The sequence below is a fragment of the Mustela putorius genome, unplaced genomic scaffold (genome assembly GCF_011764305.1).
Source record: "Mustela putorius furo isolate JIRA1106 unplaced genomic scaffold, ASM1176430v1.1 tig00000827_pilon_pilon_pilon, whole genome shotgun sequence".
NCBI lineage: Eukaryota > Metazoa > Chordata > Mammalia > Carnivora > Mustelidae > Mustela > Mustela putorius.
In genome coordinates, this window is record NW_025421489.1 from 5,910,434 (window position 1) to 5,929,864 (window position 19,431).

At 39.8% G+C, this 19,431-nt stretch overlaps 1 protein-coding gene across 14 annotated transcripts in view; it reads left to right on the forward strand.

Moving 5' to 3' along the window:
- The window catches only part of NEBL (nebulette), a 363,452-nt gene that overhangs the window by 338,074 nt on the left and 5,947 nt on the right, over positions 1-19,431 (forward strand). For all 14 annotated transcript variants that reach the window (XM_045085006.1, XM_013058914.2, XM_013058907.2 and 11 more), the window contains one exon: positions 17,793-17,899. In XM_045085006.1, coding sequence (XP_044940941.1) covers positions 17,793-17,899 — 107 coding nt within the window. The remainder of the gene's footprint in view (positions 1-17,792; positions 17,900-19,431) is intronic.

The window sequence follows — 19,431 nt, forward strand, 5'->3', positions numbered from 1 at the left end:
ATGGTGGTACCATAAGATATCTGCATTAATTCAAGAAGAGTTCGGACTACATGGGAATAGACACCCAGTTCCATTTATTTTAAGGGAAGCAGGCACATTCTATCGACTGGCACATTATGTCTGTATTCAGATGATTAGTGATGTAGCAAACCTAGTATGTTCAAAACAATATCCTCACTCCCAACCTCCCCACCCTCCCCAGGAACCTGCTCATTCTCAGGTTCCCAGTTTACTAAGTGGCAGCCGCAGCTGTCCAGATCCTGAGATCTAACCCCGTGGAGTCATCCTGGGTCCCTGTCCTTCACTCATACCGGCCTCCAACCTATCAGCAAATCTTGTCAGTGCTACCCGGAAAAGTGCACGCAGAATCCAAGTGCTCGGGACCCGTCTGCCTTGAATCATCATAGTAGCCTCCAAACGGTTTCCCACTTCTGCTCTGGCCTCCCCCACCGCCAACCCTCTGTTCTCCACTTGGCAGCCGGAAGGAGCTTTCTGAAACACAAGTCAGACCACGTCTTTCTTCCACTACCATTTCATTCTGAATATACTCCAGACCCTTACCATCACCTACAAGGCCCTCACCTGCTCTGGGCCCTGGCTGCTAGTCTCAGCTCATTTCCTCCCATTTTCTGTCCACCCCCATTGTCCTGTCTCCCTGCTTTACTCAAACCTTCCAAACAAGCTCCCATTCTGGGCCTTTAGACATGAAGTGCTTCTCTGCCCGGAACATTCCTTCTCATCCCTGTATTTGCTTTTGCCTAGTCCCACTTTTTTCCACGATTCTGCTTAGATGTCACTTTATCAGAGAGACCTTCTTTAAAGACCAGAGATAAAGTAGTGCCCATTCCTTTCCTGTCTGGCTCTTTACTCTCCTTATTTCCTTCCATTAGCACTTGGCGCTCCTGGAGATATTATATATTTCTTTTTTATTTGCTCATCTGTATCTGCTTTGCTAGAATAGAAGCCTTACAAGAGTGGACTTATTGGCTCTTTTGTTCACCGATCTCTCTTCAGCCCTTAAAATTAATGCTCAGCAAGTATTTGGTGAATGCACAAAATGGCTGAGTTAATATTTTTTTTCTGTTCATTCTTTTTTTTTTTTTAATGGAGGTATAATCGACCTATAACATGGTATTAGTTTCAGGTGTACAATGAACTTAGATCTTAAAAGCTAGAACTGCATCTATAAATATATATAGCATAATTATTTTTTAAAATACAAGTCTACTGTGGAAGGCTTTTAAAGAAATTCTTCCATTTTTGTTTGGATGATGTTTTGATATGTTTCAAGGACATTAAAGCATAGCTGAAAAAAAAAAAAAACACCAACCCCAAACCCTAAAACGGAAACATTCCCAGTGTTGTGTTTTGTTTTGTTTTCCCGATGAGAAAGGGAAGGAGTGGTATTCATGACTTTTTGGTTACTTTGAAATTTAGGGTCCCCTTTGAAATGTGTACTATGCTGGGACCTGGTAAAGAGGTGCTGATTGACTCCACAGAAGGAAGAAACTTCTATGATCTTGATGGCTATTTGATGAAAACCTTTAGTGTCTTGAATAAATCATATGTGTTGCTTTAAATACCATTCTAGAAATTGAAAAGAATTTTAAAACCATACTTGTTAGTGGTAAGATGAAGAAAAAAAGAAAATGTAAGTATTCAGAAATGCCATTTTTGGGGTCCAGACTTTGTTGATTTTTTCTAAAGATCTAGATTAGGATTTTCTATGATGGAATGCACTAACTCCCAGAGAGAGGCCCTGTAATAGTGGGTTCTCTCCCTGCCGTGGAGGGGGTGGGTGTGTGTCCACGCTGCATTGCAGAAGACACAGCGCCTGGCCACAGGGCCTTCAAGAGTGTGGACTTTACACATGTGGCCTGAGTTCTCTGGAGGCCACCTGATGTTACAAGGCACATCTGTAACCTGAAGGCTATAGAACAAGAACTCTCTAAGAGATGTTCCGTTCTCCTAAGCTAAATGCCGTCAGTTCAAACAAACTTTTTTTTGTTGCCTTCTCACTTCTCCACGTGCGAGGATGTGTTTCTGTTTTAAAGATAATCCATTGCACTTTGTGAATTAAGTGGTTGGGCAGTTAGGCGAGTTATGTTTTAGGGTTCTTCCTATGAGTCAGAGGAAATTCTGATTTGGGGGACAAAGCGTCAAACAATTGGCTCCTTTCCTTGAGGCAAAAGTACCCTGTTTTCATTGTTCACATTTGGTTTTCATGAGCATTAACATAGAGGCCCTCTCCTTTAATTTTGTATCATTGTTTCCATTATGTGTTGCTCATGATATTTTCTCCCTCTTGCTTTGATTGCTGAATATTTTCATTTTCTTATGTGATTATTTCGGGCTTTCTTACTCTTCCATCTACTTCCCAAGGTATTAAGTTACCAAAGGATTTTCATTTTACATCTCTACTGTGTTACTTTGATTCAATAAAAGAGGCTTTTATTTAAACTTGATCTAATTTTGTTTTGATTCTTGAATAGTATTATTTGAAATTATCTTTATTGCCTTTTGGTATCAGATTAGGTTAACTCATTTTCACTTGACACACGGTTCCGTGACTGGCAATTCTCCTGATGGTTCTTGCTTATTTCACTGCGAGATTTTCTTTGATCTTTGTGTTTGTCTTCAGGTCACTTGCCTGCAACATCTTTTTGCCTTCTGGTGCCGAGATTTCTTCTGTTGCCCCAAACTCACAGTGGTCCTTATAGCTAGTATTTGTGTTTACAACCTTGCCCAGGGTTTGCCCTTCTCAGTTTGAACTGGAGTTCCATTTGGCTTCAGGTATTTTGTGTTTTCTGATTCCCTCCAGAGCCTACGAGGCTATGGGAGGGCGATGGGGAAGGAAAAGCAGATGCACTTTTTAAGACAGCCATTGGCGGTTTTCCAACCCTGTGAACTTTTCCATTTTGTTGCGAAGAAATCTGATGGGGATGACCTAGTCCTGCCTTCACTGATGAAAAATGAGGTTCTGAATTCAGTGACTATGTCCACAGGGCGGTGCTTATAGCGTTCCAGCCCAGGCACCATGTCCTCAACAGAGGTTAGGTTGAGGAAGATGCTTTAGCACCTTCTGGAACTCTCCGTCAATTGCCTGGAGGTGGACCGAGAGGGTGATGCGCCAAGTAGGGAGCCAAGTACCTGAAATCTATGGGTGTTTAAGAGCACCCATAATGCCATCTGTTCATTCACCAAACACCTATCTCCCCGATGCATGAGACACTAGAAACAGAGAAAATAAAGATACAGTTACTGGCCTTGAAGAACTCACCTTCTGGAGGGAGAGCTGGCTGCATTAACCCATTGTGCTCAGGAAGGTGCCATGTGGAATGACACCTGGAGTCAGAATGGTGTGGAATGGGGAAGGAGTGTTTTTGGCAGAAAATCAGCAGATGACAGAACACAGCACTTTGCTTGCTATGTTCTGGCATATCGGAAGCCCAGGGGCTGTGTGTCAGGGAACGGGGCTGAAGACCAGACCAGAGCGTGGGGAGGGCCAAGCCAATCTCTGCAGACAGGGTGCAACCGAAATCTCCTTTCTGGGCATGCTGCATGGGCTCCTGTCCTGCAGGAGATTTAGAGGCTACATAGAGCTCCAGTTCGTGAGGCTGGTAGGTCACTGGGTCTCTGACTTGGAAGTTTAACCCACTCTGGGAGCTTGTCTCAAGATCTCGTCTGCACTGGCTGATATAGACTCTGCCAAGAGAACGGACTCCATGGGCTCCACGTGACCAGAAGGCCTTCTGAGCAGTCTTGCAGAGGCGCTCGTGGTGCAGAGACAGCATTGTTGGTTTTTATTTGAAGTGTCACAATGTTTCTCATAGCTCAGTGACATTCAGCACTGTTATAGAAGAGCAGGAATGTCAAAACCATAGCCCCTTCTTACTCTCAGAACTTCCAGACTCCAGGCAAAGGAGCCCACGGCTGGGTGTTGGATAGGCAGCTCAAATCTTATGTCAGAACCAGTGTCTTATTTCCTGTCTTCCCAAACACACAAACACACAAACAAACATCTGTTCTTGTCTCTGTTCACCATCGCAGCTGATGACACAATCATTCAGAAAAATAAGCCAACAAAACCAGGGGCATCCTTGTCGCCTTTCTTCTCTCACACTTGACATTCAAGCCATCTGGACACCCACTGGCCCTGTTCATGATGGAGCTGTGCCCAGTCCAGCCTCGCCTCACCAGGTGCAGAGCTCCCCGACCAAATTCCCTCCCATTTCTTTGAGAGCTCAGAAATAGGCTCCTGGTCTTTGTCATTCCATTCTCGCCCTCTTTGATCTGGCCTTGGCCCAACTGCCAGTGATCCTTTAAAAACCTGCATCAGCTCTCATCTTGCCCTTGCTCAAAATTCTCTAGTGGTTCTATTCATGCTTCAGCTGAAACTCAAGAGCCACAGGCTACAAGGCGTTACATGGCCTGGCCCTTGGTCATGTCTCCAGTTTCATCTTCTCCCAGACTGTCTGCTGCAGCCACCCAGGCCATCTGGCTATTTCGGCGCGTTAGGCCTTCTCTGGCCATGGTTCTTTGCCTGCAACACTCACTGATGCTTCGTGGCTGGCCTCCCTTTCTTCAGGTCTCTGATTAAATCTCAACTAATCAGAAATGCTTTCCTTGACCTCTCTACCTAGAGAGATCTCAACCCACATACAACTCCCTATTCCTTTACCCTGCTTTATTTTTCTCTGTAACTCCTTTTTTTAAGATTTACTGAAGCTAATTGACATACAAAATTTGCACCAGATGTCCAAAATTTTGATGGGTTTGGACATATGCATAGACCCATAATACCATCACCACAAGCAAGGCACTGACCTTGTCCACCACCTTGAAAACTTTCCTTTTGTGTGTGTGTGCGTGTGTGTGTGAGTGATAAGAACACTTAAACATGGGAGCTAGCCTCTTAACATCTTTTACAGTACAGAGTAGAGTATTGTTAACCACAGGAATTGTGTTGCACAATAGATCTCTAGAACTCATTCGTTTTGCATAATTGAAACTTTATACCCATTGAGCAACAATTTCCCATTTTCCCCTCCCTCTGCCCTTGGCAACTGCCATTCTGTTCTCTGTTCTATGAGTTTAACTGTTCTAGACATCTCATATTAATACAATCATGAGGTATTTGTCCTATCATTGGCTTATTTCACTTAGTATAATGCCCTCTAGGTTCATCCATGTTGTCACAAAGGGTAGGATTTCTTTCTTTTTAAAAACTGAATAATATTTCATTGTATGTCTATATCATTTTCTTTTTCCATTCACCTGTCAATGGCCACTTGGGCTATAGTTATATCTTGGCTATTTTGAATAGTGCTACAGTGAACCAGGATCAAAATCACAGTGAGATATGACCTCTTATCTGTTAGTTTAGCTGATATAAAAAAAAATCCCTCAAAAACCCACAAAAGATAAATGTTGGCAAGGATGTGGAAAAAGTGGAGCCCTTTACACTATTGGTGGGAATGCAGAATGATGCAGCCACCATGGAAAACAGTATGGAGGTTCCTCAAAAAAATAAAAATAGAACTATCCAGCAATTCCACTTCTGGATATACATCTGTCACTCTTTTTTCTACCTGATGCTCATTATGTACTGATTAATTATGGCTCTCCTAGAATATAAACTCTGTTAGAATGGAATTTTTCTGCCTGCTTTGTCCTGAATTTTATAACTAGTATCTTGGGCAGTACCTACAAAACACTTAATAAATACTGTTGATACATAAATATATTCAAATTAAAGTTTGGTCTGAAATACAAAGAAATAGCTTTGCTACATGTGCTAAATCATTAAAACTTGGTGTTAGTCTTTATTAAGTCTAATTAGAGCCAGTTTGGTTGAGGGTAACAGTGCAAAAGTAACGCTTATTATAGTTTCTTTAAAAAGCAGGAATGTAAGATGTATCACTGAAGCATAACATTGTAACATATGTTTATTACAAAGCCAGAGTTGGCCCTGAACTTTCGTAACCAAGCAATCAGTAAAGTATTCCCACCTTACCACTTCTGTTCTCATACAAATACTTTGCATTTCAGTGTTTTATTTCACTTCTGACAACTCTCCTTAGTAGGGACTTAATAAAGTGAAAGTGCCCATCAGAATTCTGACATTCATACTTCGTATGGCTTCTGTCTCAGCGTAGTCTAGTTTACTGTTTGGTCATGAACTCCACAGTGGCAAAGAATGAACATGCCTTTTAGCTCTCTTTACAATACCTAACTCAGGTTGGGGAATGCTCCATGAAGAAATGGTGAACGGAAGGAGACAAAATGAGAGGACAAGTCATCTCTTTCCTAGACACAGTGAAGTCCACAGAATGTATCCTTAATTCCTAGGGATAATAAGCATCATTAAAATTTCAATTTACCATTACATTGAGAACAGAAATATCAAATACAGGCACAATAATAAATTCTTAGTATATTTTAAAAGTGATGGATTTGCATCCAAGCAGCAGTGTTTTGAAATCTCCTTTAATATGAACAGTGTCCTTAAAGCCACAATCCTTTGCTCAGTATGTGCATTAATTTTTCTCTTGATTTCTCTCTGCCCATTGAGGAGTTATGTTTTATGATTTACAGATGGCATTCTGCTCCAAATTCAGCATTACTTGTTTTTAATGGTGAGCGTGGTTTTAACATTAGATAACCGGAACGACCAACTAGGAAATGCACTCCTGATTTTGAACTCTTGGCCTTCATTTAATCTAAATGTACCAGTATTTCTCTTGGAACCAGTACTTTGTTTTTCTGGTTACTGATCAGCAGGCTTAACCCTCTGAAAAAATCCAGTCCCTTCCTAGCCTGACTTCTGCAAAGGAAATACCTTCAACAAGAAACTTTCATTTGTACCACTTCCCTACTGTATTTGAGCGCTGTTTCCAATCTGAATATTGAGAAGTGTGTGATATCCGTCAAAAAGTGTTGTTTTAAGTGTCCACATGGAAGTGTATGAAGATTTAAAGAATTGATGACTGGGATACTTCTGTGACAAATTTCGGAGACAAATTTCTGTGATGAAAGTAGTATATAGGAAAATAAATGAGTCCTTTATAACAGAAGAGGCTACTGCTGCCGATTACGTGATCATTCTTAGCTATTGAGCTAGTGCCTATAGAAGTAGCCTACAGGAAAGCACACCCTGCACACTGTTAGGAACTTTTCGTTAGTCCTGTTGCACCCCCAAGAAAAAGGATCAGGGTTCTGACCGAATTCGAAGTCCTTAGAGAAACTCTCATTCCTGGTATCATTAGACTGGGAATGAAAGAAATGTCCTAAGTTTCCTTTTCTGAGTGTGAAGTTGGGAAAAGGATCAAATACTAATGAATAGCACTTGTTCTGAGACGCACATGTGTCTTTCATTGATTTGCCAAAATTAAATCAAAGGGTTCCATATGTGTCTGAAGGAGAAACATCTGACACTTAAAGTAGCAAACAATAAAGCATTAAAAGTCTATTTCCTGTGAAGCTGAGCTGATTGGGGGAAAAGAGAAGGTTTGATCATCAGGAAGGAGATAGATGTGGGCCACAGCATATGCGTCCAAGGGGAAACTTTAGAAGAGCTTTGAAAATGGTACAGTGACACACGCGGAGAGGGAGAGAGTAGCTTTTCCATATTGGTGAACATTAGTAATGAAAATGGAAATAGTCCTTTTTGGTTGGTATGGATCAAATTTGATGTCCGGATTGAGTAGTAGACTGAGTATACGTGTGTTACTTATGTATCTGTCTTAGATATAAAACAGTCATAATGTTGCCTTTGTAGTCATGAATTACCTTGCTCTCCCCCACTTCCTGTATCATCCAGGTGCCCCACGTCCCTCCTCCCCAAGCCCCAGGCTAGGAGGTCATGGGGATTGGATCCTGACTTTAGATTTCCAAGGGCTGCTGCAGCTGGGTGCTGGACTGAGTTTCTGCGTTTTGTTTGGTCATGATCTGTAATTGTCCCAGCTCATAGCTGCGTGGTTCCCCTCTGGCGGCCAGATTCCCTACTCCTTAGTGCCTAATCCTGTTCCAGAAATATTCCTAATCCGCCCATGCCACATTCTTCAGACATTCTGGTTTTTGAACTCTGTCTTCTACCATGTACCTGACCCCCACGCTTAGTGAACTTATTTACCAGCCCGTTGGACTCTTACCTGGATCCTGTCTTCATGCTTTAACACTGTGTGCCTTTGATTCCAGTGAACTGTTGCTCATTTCCCTACCCAACTGTGGCTTTTTTTTTTTTTTTTTTTTTGCTTAGCCCTAGCCACGCCATATAAACTGAAGCTAGGGTTCTAGGAGAGCAGGACAATCTCTTACATTTGTTTCCCCGCATTTCCCTATCTTCAAATTATGTCAGGGACCCACTGGTTCCATTTCGTATATGTCTGTTGGTCGAAAAAGTGTTATACTTGCTCATTCAGAAGTATTACCATTACTGAGATGTGTCTACATGTGCTATTTAGTGTGGCTTGTCACTAAAGGCATCTCATGTAAAACGGTATCTGGGAATGACTCGTGGATTGGTCATATTTCCTAAGAGTCAGTATTAAGGTTGATCAGCACAAGAATAAACCACATGCACAGTCTGTTTTTAAGCCTTTAAAAATGTGCTACGAAAAACAGTGTTACATATGTTTATCTGAGAGGTATTTATAAATATCCTCTACAATGGCATAATGAGACTCCCTTTCATTATACTTGAATAATGAATCTTCCTAAATGAGATTGACTCACACAATATTTGTGGTAGTGTTCACTGAGGAAAACTGGGATTTGCTATGAGCTGACTTAATGGTCATGGCAGAGTTTGTGTCCAAAAGCTAGATTCAGCACTGTGATTTACCTAATGGAAACAATATCCTGTGTCCCTATTATCCTTAAATTCTTTAATGTTTTCATCTGATCAAAGAACTGCCCCAAATTATGTCTTTCTTGTCAGAAAAATACAGATATCTTATATCTGTATTTTTCTGACAATAAATATATTTCTGATAAATTTCTGAAATATATATATATATATGTGTGTGTGTGTGTGTATATATATCCACACACATCCATGCTCTGCATTCCTTTATTTCTTTATTTTCACTTTTGTTTTATTTTGGGACGCAGCATATATGTGTATGTGCAGTTACATACCTCATTGATTTTGTGCCATGAGAACATGATATTCAAGACTATAATTTGGGGCAGAAATTATTTCTTTTCTCTCAGTGACAATCCTACTTATATCTGTGGTTTGTGTTATAGTTACAAGTTGGGGAGTTTATCCTGGATTAGAGAGCTAAAAATGAGAAACAAATCTGAGGGAAAAATACACAAGTTGATATTTAAATCAAAATGTAAGAGTAAATTGGCTAAATTATTCTGAAGCAAAATAGCAGATATTCTTATCTATAAATCTCTCTAGTTCTGTTCAAACCACAGTATGTCTTGGTTTACTTCTGCCAGAGAACATTCACAGACATTTTTTTCTAGAGAAAAACCAGCTAGTTTTTAAATGAAAATGCACTGCTTTTCTGGGCTTGTGAGACTAAGTTTAACTGGCTGATCATTTTAAAATAACTAATTTTGTGTTTCTTTTTTTTGAGCCCCAAAACAATATTTTAGAAATTCTTACTTGGGGGCAACTCAGCCAAATATATAAATGAAATGGTCAGGTGTAATTCACATAGGCATAGTTTTGAAAAGTACATGATCTGCATGTTTCCTTTTATACTTAATAGGTAATTAGGAATCTTTTACATCTGATTTATATTTGACTAACACAACATTATAAATCTACTATTTAAATTCAGAGAAAAAATGGTTAAACAATCTTCTGGACTTAATTATGTTTGCAAGTAAATTCTTAGCATGTCTGTAGAGCTTGTCACTATTCTGATGCTGACTTGGGGAAATAACATTTTGCAGCCTGTGTCCTACAGAAAGATTTTGAAAATTGTCAAGTGGCATTGTGATGGGGTCTTCCTTGCTCAGTGGGAGAGTGTTGAAGTCATATTAGGAGATGGGGCTTGAGCACAGACTTGAAACTACTCATACAGAATAAAGTGACCGAATGACGATTGCTTGGGCTAAAATAGGATACTATTGACAAAGGGAAGAAGAAACACACACATACACGCACACACACACACACACACACACACACACACTCCAGAAACTTACCAGATGCCAAAATGACCCTTAAAAGAAATTTGAAAGCCATTGCTTCAGAAATAATGCTATTCCCTATGATTTGAGCTGGCTTTTCCGAAACGAATGCCTCCTTCTCACTATAATTTCTTCCCGAGGTATTCTAGCACCCCTTGTCAACTACAAACACCCAGGCTTCCGGTGGCATTTGTACCCCCCAGATGTACCACAGAGAAGTCAGTGAGAGCGAGAGTCACCTCTGTGAGCAGAACAAAGCTGCCCCACGCACCTCTCCACACATGCAACCTTTCTTCTCCTGCCTTTCCCTTCCTCTCCAGTCTGCCCGCTGCAGGAGTGAGTGGTCAACTGTGGGCTCTTCTGACTTCACATAGAGGCTTCAGTGCTAGAACCTCCTCTGCTCCCCAGACCACAGAGCCCTCTTTCACATTTCTGACCTCACAGTGTTCATTTGCAAACTGATCTTATTCTGTCTTGTCATTTCTTCCATATCATTTTGGTGTCATACGGTCAAGCGTTTGGGTTCTAGAGTCAGACCGTTGGCATTTAAACACTAACTCTGTGGGGCTCTGATTTTTTTTTTTACTGAGTTACTAACTCTCTGTAAACTTCAGGTTCTCCATCTGTAAAACGGGCACTTTGCCATGTGTAAAGTGGTGTTGGTTTCTCCAGCTAATGCATGTGCCATGCTACACACAGGGCCTGGTGTGTTATAAGTAGGGGGACAAGCTGTGTTAACTGGCCTGAGACCAAGGGGCTCCCAGACAGCAGAGCTTCCTTCACTGCAACTGGGGGAGTCCTGAGCAAACCGAAGTTGTCCTCCTACTTGTAAGATTTCATTTATTTAAATGGTATTGTGTTCATATTTGATAGTCCTTGGAAAGCAGAGTCCTGTGATGCATCTCTCCCCCGCTAAGTTTCACCAGGACACATACAGGTGATAAAATACTTGCACATTTTTGGATTTTCTCAAAAGAGTTTGCAATTGTAGTAATAGCATTCATCTAAGAATAGAAAATGAAAATAAAGATAGTATTGGGGTATAGTTGGAGAAAATTGTTAGGAAACTAGCATTGGCTTGAGGGACAATTTTTGAATCTGTAAAGACATTTTTTTGGCTGCACACTCCCAACCCCTGCCTTCCCTCTGAGACGGTAACCAGGTCCGGTTCTGGTCAGCCCCCAGGAAGTGGGGTCGGCTTCTCCTGGCCTGCCCTCCTTGGATGGTGCTTCACGGCGCTTGCCTTGCCCTGAGTGCTGTATGTTAGTGGCTGAATGATTCTCCAGTGAGCTTCCTCGCCCTGAGATTTCTTCCCATAATCCCTGGTCACTTCTCCAGTTCAGGGTTAAACATTTGCTTCCACAAATACAAACAAGTCATGGGGGAGATACATGTTTTAGCCCCTTCCCGCAGAACACGATAGAGTAGATAGCAGACTAACAACAGAAATTGATTTCTCTTGGTTCTGGAGGCTGGAGGTCCGAGACTGGGGTGTCAGCATGGTTGAGTCTGGAGAGGGTCCTCTTCCCAGGTTGGAGACGGCTCTCTTCTCTGTGTGTCTCCACCCAATGGGAGGAGAGATAGCTAGCTCTCTGGCCTCTTGTGAGGGCACTAATCCCATTCATAAAGCTTCATTCCCATGACCTAATGACCTCCCAAAGGCCCACCTCCCTAGAACATCTTGGAGGTTTGGGTTTCAGCAGATGAGTTTTTGGGAAGCTGGGGGGAAACAGAAATATTCAATCCATTTCAGGGGGAGAGTGGGAATTTGGGAATAACATATAAAGGGTCACATGAGCCTCTAAATTTGTGTCGGGTTGGGGAGAAGGAAGCTGACAGTAACTAGTGGTCCTTCGCTGTGGCTGCTCATTTCAGTCACTTGGAAGCCTTCAAATATAAGACACCAATGGTCAGTCCCTCCCACTCCCACCCCAGAGATTCTGATTTCATTGGTCTAGGAGACCTGGACATAACACGGTTTTAAGAGATCCCAGGTGAGTTCCATATGCAACCAGAGTGGAAACCCAAGAAGTAACTGACTCTCCCTGTCTCAATTCCCTTTTCCTTCCCACAACTTCTGGACCTCGCAAGAGCTAGAAATTTAACATATGAAGCAGTAATGATTGCTTTTATTTTTACATATGATTTCCAAAGTTTGAGCACTTGTTTTTATGGCAGTGATGATTATGCATGTCTTTGGAACTTGGTGGTTTCAACTCAATTGTAGATTATCTCATTTTTATGATAAAGTCTGTTTATTCTTGGTTTATTATGCAGCAAGCTGGTTTCTTAGGCACTTGTCTCTTCACAGCTTATAATTAAAAACCAACAAACTAAAACCTGGAGGCAATCTGGCTTGTTTCTGTCTTCAGCAGTGAAGGAGAACTTTCTATAGTGCTCAGAATCCTATCAGATTAAAAAAAATCATCTTACTGCTGTATTTGGCATGAATGTGGGTTTAGTACCCACTTGGGAATTGTGGAGAGAATCAGATGTCATGAGGACCCGAGGCTCTGATTTGGAACCCTTGATGGCACCTGAAAGAGCTATTTGAACAAAAAGGCCCACATCATGGGCCTATCTGATGACCAATTAGCTCAACCCCCTTGCTCATGGCCTAGATGAGATCTAATAAGGGTTTAGCTCATTATTTAATATTTATTTCACCACCAGCAGTATCTTCATACTTTCTCACTTATAGTCACGTCTTCATTCATTTTAGCAATTTCCCTGTGATTGTCCAAATCAAGATTCTTTGTCTTTAAAAAACAAAACAAAACAGAAAAACAAAAATGCACACACACACAAAACATCCCACAACTCATTAAGTTCTTTGACCCCTATTAGCTGATAAAACTGTAGTCAACTGTTAAAAAAAAATGACAGTAATGTCATTGCATCCTATATTCTTTATTGGAAAGCTTCTGAAGGGTAATTTTTTCCTTATTCTGATTAAAAGAAAAAAAAAAAAAAAAGCAAGCCTCTGAGAAAAAACCCAAAATTATTTTCTCTGTTTGTGTTACATCTGTAGTTAGCTAATTGTTACAGACTGAATGCTTGTGTCCCTCCCAAATTCACATATCAAATTCCTGAACCTCAGGGTGATGATTTTAGGAGATGTGGCCTTTGGGAGGTGACTGGGTCAAGAGGGTAAATTTAGTGCCCTCATAAAAGAGATCCCAGAGAGCTCCCTCATCCTTGCCTGCCATTTAAGGACTTGGGAAAAGGAAGCAGTGTGTCTACGAGCCAGGAAATGGACCCTCATCAGACACTGAATCTGCCAGCGTTCTGAGCGTGGACTTCCTCATCTCTAGAACAATGAGAAACCATCTGTTGCGTCAACTGCCCAGTCTATGGTATTTTTTTAAATACCAACCCTAATGGGCTAAGACATCAATAAGGCACTACTTTTATTTCTATTTTTGCCTTTGGAGTTTGGCCATCTACTATGACGCTACTGTCATTGTGAGGCTTTCAAAACCTCCCCCTCATTTTGAAGGACATCAGACCTTTATCTTGGTGTTCCTTTTGTGCAGAGACCATTGCTCTGCTGCCCTCCTGCTTAATCTCCAAGCCTCTGAATTTTATTCTCTAAAGAGGGAATGATACCTATTTTAGAGAGTTTTTCTAGCAACGACATGGCAATGTGAGAGACACTGTGCACACCGGGGACACTTCCATAATCCTCTTCCTCTTTTATCTACCCCAAAGGAATTCCCCACAGTAGGCTGGCTTCTTTTTGAGAATTTTTTCTCCTTTATTATTGTTGATTTACTCTACTGTGCATGTTTACACATATTTCCTTACTTTTCCAATTTCAGATTTATGAAGCCTCCAAAAAAACATTTCTTCTTCCATTTTCACCTTCTGTTTTATGATCTTCTTGTCTACTTACTTCTCTATCTTGGTTTTATCTCCTTTCATTGTAAGAAGCATTAAATAGAAAATATTACTATTGGCTGCTTGTGGAAGAAGTTTATTGTGCTCTAAAAGACAGATTTAGGTTTTATAAATACTATGGGACATTCCAAATAGAACCTTAAATCCTTAGAACTTTAGTGAGCTTCCCAATCTCCAGTCAATAAATCTTACCAATGTGAAATAAAAATTGAGTTACACTTGTGTGTTTTGTTATTGCCTTAGGATAATGAAAGCTATTATTGTTTTTTTTTAATTAAAAATAATTTTTTTTGAGAGATAGAGAGGGAGCAAGTACACATGAGTTGGGAATGAGGAGGGCAGAGGGAGAGAGAGAAAATCTCAGATAGGCTCCACACTCAGCATGGAGCACATGTTGGACTCTATCTCATGGCCATGACGAGATCATGACCTTAGCTGAAACTGACAGTTGGACGCTTAACTGATTAAGCCACCCAGGTAGACCCTAAAGCTATTGTTTTATGGCTTTTAGGCAAATTGCAATAAAAAGAACTCTCAACCTCAGGACTCTCCTTCTGGAAGACCATCATGGAACCACCATCCATCTGTATCAGTGTTGGTGGAATCTGACCACTCTTTTAAGGAAGAGGGCACAATGTGTTTTTTTGTGATAAGAAGTCCTTGCTAGTTGCAAAATTAGCTTAATGTCTTGCTTTTGCAAAACCTTTTGGGTTCCATTATTTTCATGGAAGAAATAGTATACTCATATGGAATGGCTATCTTTCACTCAAATTCTTAATAAACCCAATTTCCAAAGCCATTGTTTTAAACTTCCTATTGTTTATTTTGCCTATGCATTGCAAAAAAGAAATTGTATAGCAAAACAATAAAAAAAAGCAATGCTTGCCTTTTTGTAAAATTGGCATTTGCTTTTAGTAAGTTGATTCCTCTGGGCTCTTAGTTATGTTTTTCATACCTCTAATAGGAGCTTCCTAAAAACTCTTTTATTGTATCAGGTATAAGGTAGATAACAAAGTTTGATAGCCCTGAAGGAACATGCGTTAAGTAATGCAGCTGAAGAGAGAAATGAAAATAATAAAGGCATGAGAAGAAAATGTAATAATGAGATAGATTATATTTGCCCCAATGTTCCTCCTTCTAAACTCTTTCCTGCTCTCTCCAACCTACACAGAAGGACAAATACTTCGCTTTCTTTTCCTGCTATATTTGACCATAGCTACGGGAGCTCTTTGAAGGTCAGATCTGAGCTGAACGAGTATGAATATACTTGGTTTCTAAAAATCCAACATTAGAGAACACTGTTCAACAACATTCTCAAATTATCACTAGGGGGATGATGACCACAACCATTTACACAACAACACATCACGGCATACAAGATAGCATGTTTAAAAATATTTTCATCATCGTCTTTTCCTGATAGTTTTTCCCCTAAAATATTTTAAGAGGGCTGTGCTTAACTTTGTACATCAAAATGTGAAGGTCACAGTTTGATAGTGTAATGAAGGATGAAAAGTTCAGTTTTTAGGTAGATTTATGGGGTTTTTGAATTTAACCTTTAGAATTTATAAGTAGATTAAAATAATAATTAATGAAGCAATGACTTGTTTACATGGTGAAAACCCAGTCTGGAGTCCTTGACTTACATATTTAACTTACTAAAAGCAACTTACATATTTAACTGAGTATTCAGAGCCATTTCTTCAGCTGGGGAAGGGACTGATGTCCAGGGTCTTTACTGCTCCAGAAGGGCAATTGTTTCTGTCACCCCTTTCCTTTGATGCTTGGCATGTCTTGAACATAGTGGACATTGATAGTTGCTAAGATTTATGGAGGCTTACTAAGAGATGGGAAGTGTAGTAAGCCCTGTGCACACATTAACTCACTCAGTCAATATTTGCTGAGAATTGAAGGAGGGAAGAAATGAATGGTCCATGCTTCCAACACACAGAAATGGCTCTGTTCCTCAGCTAATTAAGTGAGCTTAGATATTTTTAGGGATTTCATTATTTTTGCTTCATGAGTGAATTTTGACAATATTCCTGACATCTCTTAGCATTAAATATTTAAATGGAGTTGATAATGTTAAAAAGTGTTGTTTTCTGAAGTATTTTATATTTAACACTTCTAACAACTTTGGAATGTACCACAGTCCAAGTAAAGATCTCAGTGCTTTCTCTTTGATGCCACATCTAGACTTTAAATAAACATGATTTCTAATAGCATTGCAGTATAAATTAATTCAAGAACTTTTAAAAAATTCCTATTCAACCTAATACCATTATCATCTGGAGAACACATTTATGATTTGTAATTTTCCGATGATTAAACTTCTTTAAAGTTTGATGTTCTCATGTATCATTAGAATGAACATACCAGGGCGCCTGGGTGGCTCAGTGGGTTAAGCCGCTGCCTTCGGCTCAGGTCATGATCTCAGTGTCCTGGGATTGAGTCCCGCATCGGGCTCTCTGCTCAGCAGGGAGCCTGCTTCCTCCTCTCTCTCTGCCTGCCTCTCTGCCTACTTGTGATCTCTGTCTGTCAAATAAATAAATAAAATCTTTAAAAAAAAAAAAGAATGAACATACCAGTTATAAAATATTAATTACTCATGGTACCCCAGAATTATATCTGCTTTATTCTTTTATTATAAAAACTGTCCTAAATAAATCAACCTAGATTAATTAATGCTCAACCTGATTGAACAACACTGGCAACCTATTGTGGATTTTTATGGTAATTATATCATACAAGTTTTACTAATATCTCATGTGAGTATTCAAAACCCAATGAAGAGTGTACTACTAAAATCCTGCCATTCATAGCCAGCTCCTTGCTCCTGTTTATAAGTACTTACATTTACTTAGAGAGAAACACACACTCAAGCATACATCTACTGATTTTGTGGGGTTTTTATCTAGTTTCTGTGTTCGTTTCTCTAAAATTGGGTGTTCTTCAAAACAGGAGCTATGTCTTTTGATTGTCATATTTAGTGGTGAGAATAGCACAAAATGAGTGAATGCTATTTTGGTACTATTTTCTTTTCTTTTGATGTTTATTAAATTCTTTACATGGTTTGGTTTTTTAGGCTTTTGTAACATATTTAGATGACTTAGTTTTGACTTACAGCCAAGATAAAATGGAGAATTTATATATTCTAAATAAAGTTTTCTTTGGGGGTATAGACTCATTATTAATTGCTTAACAAAAATAAGTTGCTAACTATATGCTATATTTACCATTTTTGTAAAGGTAAATATTTAGCTATAGGTCTTGAAATATTGAGTGCATCTGTTACATGAGTATTCTGTGAAAACATTTATACTCTGTTCTTGGTTTGACGATCTAATGTAATTTTTAAAAAATTTCTTATTTTTATCTTGGAAAATGTTTAGGAGGATTACATAGCTCAGTAAAAAGGTGATTTTGTTAAAAGGTGATGGTAAATTCTTGTTTTGTACTTGTGCTGTTTGAACCGAGCTTCTGCAGTAGAGAATTACAACTATTTCTAATATATTTAACTGCATGTTAAACTGATTTCCTGTATATGTCCTTAATTGATGAAATTTATACTAATCTAGAGATCACTTATAACGTCACTATCCAAATTTCACATGGCACTGAACACGGCATTTTCTTTCAGAAGAGTATAGCAGAGCATGAGGTCCCTTGAGGGCTCGGGAGGGCTATTTTGAGGCTCGCTTTGAGGAATCTTTGTGTGTGTGTGTGTTCATGTACAGCGCCTGTTCTTCCTGGAGCCTACCAGCAAAGCCATTCCCAAGGCTATGGGTACATGCACCAGACCAGCCTCTCATCCATGAGGTCAATGCAGCACTCACCAAATCTAGTAAGTATCAATTTGAAGTGTCTCCTCTTCCCATTTTATCTCCAAAATAGAAATACTCGTGGAACAGACTTGCATTGAATAGTGTCTATTTTCACATAAGGGATGAATGTCAACATTTTGCTTTCTGTACCCCTTTGAAAAAAGCAGAAGACTTACAGAGGCAAAACCACTGAGAAAGAAAGGCATGCCGTGAACATGTGTAAAGAGCAAAACATACAAAGACTGTCTCGGAACGATATCCTAGTTGTTACTTCATGATTGGTTTTAGCCGACTGTGATCTTCCCTCAGGTCTAAAAGTACAAATATCTGGTCACATTAACCTGTCAATTTTGATAGTAATCAAAATGGCCACTAACCCCCAAATGACATGGCCAACATAAGTCTCTAAATCCTTCTACTGGAAATCTTTTTTTTTTTTTTTTAAGATTTTATTTATTTATTTGACAGAGAGAGATCACAAGTAGGCAGAGAGAGAGAGAGAGGAGGAAGCAGGCTCCCTGCTGAGCAGAGAGCCCGATGCGGGACTCGATCCCAGGACCCTGAGATAATAACCTGAGCCGAAGGCAGCGGCTTAACCCACTGAGCGACCCAGGTGCCCCGTTCTACTGGAAATCTTGAAGGTCTTACAGATTCATTCATTGAATGTGCAGTTTGGAAGCAGTGCTCTAGGTCATCTTGCCTGATGGGCATTTCACGCTGAAATTGTTTCTCCAAACCTCTGTTTTACACAGAAGCCTTAGCCTGAGCACGGAGAAAGAGGTGGTCCTTCTAAGCAGTTGTCAGTTCTTCTTAACTGCTCTAAAGTTCTTCTTGCCTCCATCAGTTTCCTCAGCCCATGGATTCACTTAATTTTGAGACTGTCTGATGCTAATATTAACTAAATTCTTGGTCTTTAATGAAAATAAGTATGGCAAAACTCAACGTATATTCTGGCTATGAACCCCTTGTCGGACATGTCATGTGCCGATATATTCTCCCAGTTGGTAGGTTCATTTTGTTGGTGGTTGCCTTTGCTGCACAGAAACTTTTCAGTTTGATGCGGTTGCACATGTTTATTTTTGCTTTTGGTGTCAAATCCAAATAATCATTTATAAGGCCAATGTCAGTGAGCTTACCGCTTATGTTCCCCCCTGCCCCAAGAGTTTGATCTTTTTAGGTCTTACATTCAAGTCTTTAATTTATTTTGGATTAATTTTTGTGTATGGATAAGATAGTTGTCAGTTTCACTCTTTTGAAAAAAAGTTTCCCTTTTTACCACTTTTCCCAGCACGATTTATTGAAGAGACGGTCCTTTCCCCACTATGTGTTCTTGGCTCCTTTGTCATAAATTAATTGACCATACATACATGGGTTTATTGCTGGGGTCTCTCTTCTGTCTCATAGATCTGTTTTTATGTTACTCTCAGAGTGTTTTGATTACCACAGCTACAAAGCTTCAACATAGTTCGAAGTTAGGAAGTGAATAATTTCCTCATTATAACAAGGATTCAGCTATGTGTCCCTCAATATTCAGAACATTTAGATGCTAAAC